The sequence below is a fragment of the Barbatula barbatula genome, assembly GCF_947034865.1.
Source record: "Barbatula barbatula genome assembly, chromosome: 11".
Classification (NCBI taxonomy): domain Eukaryota; kingdom Metazoa; phylum Chordata; class Actinopteri; order Cypriniformes; family Nemacheilidae; genus Barbatula; species Barbatula barbatula.
In genome coordinates, this window is record NC_136774.1 from 23776073 (window position 1) to 23783609 (window position 7537).

Consider the following 7537-nt stretch of genomic DNA (forward strand, 5'->3'; position numbering starts at 1 on the left):
CACACACTGTGATTTACACTCTCATCATCTTCCCACGGCTCCTGTGATATTAGATTTGGAGACCATGAGAGATTAAAATCCATTTTTAAATTCACAATATTGGAAAAAGATGCTGTCTTAGCATTTGGTGGTGGTGGGAGGTCAGCTGTGTGTCCTGACCTTTGACCCGTGAGACAGACGTGCCCACTGTTAATACTGTATATTCAGCAGATGTGAACGGCTCTAAACAGAGTCCTGTATTTTCCTTAAGTTCACTAATCCTCTCTCTTTCTCTCAACAGGTGTTGTTCTGGCTTTTGTTGAAACTAGTAACTTTGTATTAGCACCTATTGTACTATTGCTCTTTTATGACATATCGATTATTGCTCCCCCAACTCTTTGTAAGTCATTTTGGATAAAAGCGTCTTCTGAATGACTAAATGTAAATGTCCTGAGGCCAGTCAATTCAGCGCTGCTTTCTTAAGAGCCAAACAGAAAGTAAATGGAATTATGAAAGAAAAAACCCTGGAAAACCAGCGTGTGTGTCCCAGATAAGAGACTCCTGTACGCTCTCTGCTTTAGTTTCTCGAGTCTAATAAAATCGAAAACACAATAAATGAAACGTCTTCGTAAACCTCACAAATGTCTTACAAAATACACTAAACTCCAGCAAACCTCACTGTCAGCTCACTGCAAAAACAACATTCTAACAAAATGTTTTGGCCGTTTTGTAGTGCAAATATCTAAACATTCTTAAATCAAGATATTTAGTCTCTTTTTAAGGACCTAAAATGAAGAATTAAGTATGTTTAAGGTGAAAACAAGCAATAAAATCAGCCAATGGGGTGAGAAAAATAAAACTGAATTAGCTACTTAAGAAAACTGTCAAACTTTGTTATTGTTAGTACCATAAACTTCTTTCATATATTGTTGAGTGAGGACGTCTTGTATTGTGCATAAAAGGGTGCGTACTTGTGCTTATCCCCAACATTTATCAGCCATTGTTTACGTGATTTTAAACTGCATGAATTGCTACGTGGTTAAGATCAGCACTCAAGGTTGTAAACAATCTGAGTGTCTATTTCCCTGTGATATACGATGGCATACGTCATTTCTCAACACTCCCTATCTGCAGGTGGGGCTAAACGCACCTGACGCTGGTAGGCCATCCGCCACCAAATACTACACATGTGCAGCGGCTGCACAGTATGGCGAATATTATTGACGTTCAGTTTTATGAAAATATCACTTTTGGAATGATGTGCTTTGGGAACTCTGAGACAGGTGGAGTCCATAGACTCTTATTATATGAAGCAAAGAGGGCTGCGGATTTACATAACAATCTTCTTTATGGTGCTATTCAAGAAAAAATGTCACCTACATCTCGGATGGCCCGGGGCTTAGTAAATAAACAGCATATTGGAGTTTTGCCCTTTAATGTTCCTGCCAGATGCTCTGAGGTCTTTAGTCTTCAGGTGCCTGTATATTTCATCATCAAAGCGAGTGGTTTCACACCATCTCTGTCTTTCTGTTGGAAATGACGCGACTGTTAGCCAACATAAAAAAAACATCTGTCTGACAAAGTGAATAAAGCCTGCGGACTCAGACCAGACGGATCTCCTCACAGACTCATAGTTAGCAAACACATCATAACGCCTGTCGATGTAAGACGTCCTCGGGACACGGCCATGATATGAAGTCCTAAAGGAGCCACGCTCAATGTTATGAGCAAGAAATAATGAGGTTTGCTGTCATTTCATCTCACCTCCCAGACAGGTGTCCTTCAGCAAGTTTATTTTCTTCCAAAGAATATTGATTCATATCGATTTCTGCCCTTCACACGCCATCCTTGTCAAGCTCCCGACTCACTTCATACAGTAATGTACACAATACAGCGTGAGAAATAAAGTCTGGTTAGGATTTGCTGAAATGACGGGGAAACAATCCGTATATTCCAGACACGACTTCATTCGATTGAATGTGATTTTTTACTCTACATATTGTTGAAAGCCGTTGTGCAAATAAAATTGTGCTTTACGAACTAAACATATTTTATCGATTTTAGCTTCATAATTAAAGAAACAACAAATGTACCCTAGTCTCACTATAGTTTCACCATGATGTCTGTAGTAAAACTATGATCATACAAATGATAATCAATCTGCCAAAAATAAGATTGGTGCACGTTTACTATAATAAAACAATGGGACACTATAAAAGTGCTATATAAATAAACTTAACTAAATACACACATTATTTCATTGAACATGATTTTTATTAACTAATATTCTGATATAGTGTTGGTCATGTGTTGTGATGTCATACTCACATATGTAATAATACTCGCGGCCCGGTCGAAACTCAAAGCCCAGAGAGAACGGCGTGAAGAGCTGAAACTTCTCGGAGAACTTTAGCGGACCGTTGGGCGAGTGCGGTCGGTTACACTCCCAGCGCTTGAAGCCTTTGGCCGTGTGATCACACGTGCTGTAACCGTCATAGTTCACCATGTAGAGAACGTACCGCTCTGTCCTCTCCTCCGGCACGGAGTCCTCGTAGTGCGGGCAGTACACGTCCAGATAGTCATTTATACAGACGTCGATGTGATAGTCTCCACGCTGAAACCTGCAGAAGACACGCGGATCATGATGAATAAGACAGAATCGTAGAGAACTGGTACATTTCATCACTTTGACATGAACAACATTCTGCTCATAAATGGCTCAGAGCAGGTTGAGATCATTGAGATCAGCGCTGGAAACGTATGATTCTAAACTTTGAATGACGTCTCATCGATCTTGAGTAAAACACAAGAATCATTCATCAAAACAGAAACCAACCTCATGTGAACGACTCATAATCTCCTTATTTGAGCAAACGGACAACATGACGCTTACAGTACAGCTAATATTACAAACATTGAGTTTGTTTAGATACCACAGTAAGAGATAAAGACGGACGCTTTCTCTATAAATATTCTCCGCCTTCATATTCCAAACTTTAAACAAATGAATAAACAGCCTCATTCCTGAACCCATCCGCTGTTAAACAAACATTTTTCAGCCGGGTTCATGTTTTCATTATTTGTCTTGGGTTAGAGAAATGATGCGACAGAACACTTTCTCCACTCAAGACACGTTTCTAGAAAACAATCCTTTTCCTCACGTCATCCAAATGTGACGTGCAATGTGTCTAAAGCATCTCTAGTGTGACAGTGTGATATAACGGCAGAGCTCAAATAAATCACAGGGTCACACGGGCAGAAAACAGAAAGATGGGACGGTGAAGGCCGAACACACTGAACAACAATTTACACTCATCCGTGTGTGTCTGAGCGTTAATGTGTGTGTGTGTGTGTGTGTGTGTTTGTGTGTTTGTGTGCGTGCGCGTGTGTGTGTGTGGAGTGGTAAGTGTGTGACTGTGTGTTTGTGTGTGTGGAGAGTAAGTGTGTGTGTGTGTATCTGTTTGTGTGTGTGGAGAGTAAGTGTGTGTGTGTGTATCTGTTTGTGTGTGTGGAGAGTAAGTGTGTGTGTGTGTGTGTGTATCTGTTTGTGTGTGTATCTGTTTGTGTGTGTGGAGAGTAAGTGTGTGTGTGTGTGTGTGTATCTGTTTGTGTGTGTGGAGAGTAAGTGTGTGTGTGTGTATCTGTTTGTGTGTGTGGAGAGTAAGTGTGTGTGTGTGTGTATCTGTTTGTGTGTGTGGAGAGTAAGTGTGTGTGTGTGTGTGTGTATCTGTTTGTGTGTGTATCTGTTTATGTGTGTGGAGAGTAAGTGTGTGTGTGTGTGTATCTGTTTGTGTGTGTGGAGAGTAAGTGTGTGTGTGTGTGTGTGTATCTGTTTGTGTGTGTATCTGTTTGTGTGTGTGGAGAGTAAGTGTGTGTGTGTGTGTGTATCTGTTTGTGTGTGTGGAGAGTAAGTGTGTGTGTGTGTGTGTATCTGTTTGTGTGTGTGGAGAGTAAGTGTGTGTGTGTGTGTATCTGTTTGTGTGTGTGGAGATTAAGTGTGTGTGTGTGTGTGTATCTGTTTGTGTGTGTGGAGAGTAAGTGTGTGTGTGTGTGTATCTGTTTGTGTGTGTGGAGAGTAAGTGTGTGTGTGTGTGTATCTGTTTGTGTGTGTGGAGAGTAAGTGTGTGTGTGTGTGTATCTGTTTGTGTGTGTGGAGAGTAAGTGTGTGTGTGTGTGTATCTGTTTGTGTGTGTGGAGATTAAGTGTGTGTGTGTGTGTGTATCTGTTTGTGTGTGTGGAGAGTAAGTGTGTGTGTGTGTGTATCTGTTTGTGTGTGTGGAGAGTAAGTGTGTGTGTGTGTGTATCTGTTTGTGTGTGTGGAGAGTAAGTGTGTGTGTGTGTGTATCTGTTTGTGTGTGTGGAGAGTAAGTGTGTGTGTGTGTGTATCTGTTTGTGTGTGTGGAGAGTAAGTGTGTGTGTGTGTGTGTGTGTGTGTGTGTGTGTGTGTGTGTGTGTGTGTGTGTGTGTATCTGTTTGTGTGTGTGGAGAGTAAGTGTGTGTGTGTGTATCTGTTTGTGTGTGTGGAGAGTAAGTGTGTGTGTGTGTGTGTATCTGTGTGTGTGTGTATCTGTTTGTGTGTGTTTTCTGTGTGTTTGTGAGTATCGACGGAGCATTTCATCAAGTGAATTAAGCGAGTTAATAATGTTCTTCTTCATTACAGAATGCTTCATTACCCCTCCTCACCCCCAGCATGAGCCTATAATGAAACTGTAAATGTTGTGTGGGGTGTAAAGAGAGAGGATGAACGGTTACGCCCAACAATTAACACATGAGCGGCTTTATCAGTCTTAAGCACCAGTGCTTCTCCACGATAAAGGAAAGTATTGATGTTAAAAAATGAGATTTCAATAAAATGAAGACTGCGATAGAGTTCTATTTGTTAACATTTGTTTATCCATTAACTAACTTGAGCAAATAAACAACATATTTACAGCCTGAATTCATCTTTGTTCGTGTTAGTTGACACAACTAACATATTTGCTTTTCATTTGAAATGACTGTTAAATGTTGAAATGAATGAAAGCTGTGGTTGATGTATTGAAGAAACATTTGTAATTTTCTCATGTAACAAATAGAATAGTATTGTAAAAGTTACTAAATGACTACATGACATGTGTGAGGTCGTGATGAGATTATAGGCTGGACGTTTATCTTATTCTGCCGTCTGGACGTGCTGCAAATCTACAATTGATCAAGATGACCTTGACAGCACAGATGAGGTACAATGAAATGTTCCTGGAGCTCTCTAACACTGAGAACAATGAAGAAATAGCCAAACGCAAAAGCACTGATGTCTCAAACCTTCTAATGTTACTATATCATTTGTTATTATTCAAGTATGAATATTTGAAGAGGATAATCACCCCTTAAATCTACAGCGGACTGAAGTCTGGTTTCTTAGCCTTGAAATATCATTTCATAAACACACTTCAATGGACTGAAAGAACTTGTGGTCCTTTGGGAATATTATAAAACACTATTTCCTATGACATGAATCAATACCACAAGCTTTTTAGTGGTTACACAACCAATATTAATTCAAACAATATTATGCCAACAAAAAGATTGTTGAAAATGAATATTACTGTTTTATGGACGAGAGAGAATACAGTTGCTATACCAGTTATATTGGGAATGCTTTTTAAGGTCTATAGTGAGAGTTTAATCTGTTTTTATTTGTTATTGATATCATACATTCTGTCCATAAATTGTACATTCGCACACTGATTTCCAGAAGCCTCCTGACATTTGTGGGACTTTACACAATATCATTTAAATTCATCATCTATCTCTGGTTTTCCACATGAAATATTGTCCAATACAAACATTCTGTCTCTTCAGATTTACGTATTGATTTCACGAAGAAGCACATTCAGCAAAACACCACAAACAAACACACTAGATATCAATGAGATGAAGAGCAAATGGAAACTTTTCTTTAAGTCTCTCTCTTGTGTATGTGTCTGTCATTAGAGTTTGAGAAGAGATGTCATCAATGTGCCAAACTGAGCTCAGATTTGTCTGATAAAACATCTCAGACTGAGCAGATGCTTTCAGTAAATGAAACACAAACTCAATCTCCTGAGCTGTGAAAGCTTTAACATTCTCCTCCTGGATTTGAATCATTTACTGTGGGAATTCAACACAGGTCACAGATGTAAGGTTGAATGTTTGAATGAAGATTATTTGTCAGCGTTGTTTACAGACGGTTCTTGACCTTCACTGTCTGTATCTGCTGGACGTTCTGGTTATTTCAGAGGGAACGGACGACAGGATCATTGTGATCCAGACACAACTTTGTTATGCTTCAGCTGTGGAGAAGTTCAGCTCTGTAATCACAGAGTTTACATCATTTATTAACCTCTGATTATAAACCCTGAAGACATGATGACATCACTGTTTTAACTCCACTCTGAACTCATCTACATTGTGTGTGTGTGTGTGTGTGCATCTCTTAAACGCTCTATTTCATAACAATCACACACAGCTGCATGAGCTCGAGCTCAATAAAGATCCATCAGACAGCAGAATGACTGTGACCCGTCGACCGAAGCCAAGAAGAGTCAGAGAGATTCTCTGTGATAAGAGCCCACTGCATATCTCCAGCCTTCTGCTCTCACTGATGCTTGACTGACACACACACACACACACACACACACAAACTGAGACACACACAGAGACACTGAGCAACACACACAGACACAGAGACACACACACTAACTGAGACACACGCAAGCACATCACATCTAAAATGTCTAATGGATCGATGTGTCTCACACATAACAAACAACATATCTGAACATCATGCAGAATCATTCTGAACAAACACTGTCCTCATGAGACAGAAAACACGTCTGATATCTGTCATTGAGTCTCAACACATTAAGCTGTCTGTCTCTCTCAAACACACATCTATAGAAATGCATCTTATTTCTCAAACTAGAAGTATTACATTTTTTTTCTGACATCATTCTTATTGTTGATGCTTAATAAATGATCTTTATATAACTCATCATTACAAAGTCCAGCAGAATATACAAACACTTCGTATTTGTTTTAAACTGATGTTTTTTTCAGTGCTACGATACTTAATCGTCAGCAAACCATAGAAAAGTTGTAGGTTGTTCTCAAACAGTTGCTCTGTTCCCCGAGGACCACTATAGCTAGCAGGAATTCGGAAGTCCACGACAGCCCCCTTCCCATAAAACCCTGCGGGAGGTTTGACAGAAGTCGTCAACAGCTTGTCTTTATATTCCACAGAAGTCCACCTGCTCTCCGCTCAATATGAGAAACAGCTGCTTCAATAAAACCTCCTCGTGTGTCAGCACAGGTAATATTCACAGCTGTATAACGTTCTCATGACAACACGGGCTGGATTTCCATCGCTGAGGAGTTTACAGATGAAGGTTCCACCGTCTCAACGACTGAGAAGACCGTTTAACATGTGCAGCACACGTGTGTGACACGCTCGGATAATCTCCCTGCCAACAAACAGCAGGTTCTACTTTGGAAAAGAATGCGTGTAAACTATCCAGAGCGTTCTGGAGGTGCCCAGATT

At 40.0% G+C, this 7537-nt stretch overlaps 1 protein-coding gene across 2 annotated transcripts in view; it reads right to left on the reverse strand.

Annotated features, from left to right (window-relative positions):
* Positions 1 to 7537, reverse strand: part of efna5b (ephrin-A5b) — a 41024-nt gene that overhangs the window by 7644 nt on the left and 25843 nt on the right. For both annotated transcript variants that reach the window (XM_079468235.1, XM_079468236.1), the window contains exon 2: positions 2308 to 2600. In XM_079468235.1, the coding sequence (XP_079324361.1) occupies positions 2308 to 2600 (293 nt within the window). The remainder of the gene's footprint in view (positions 1 to 2307; positions 2601 to 7537) is intronic.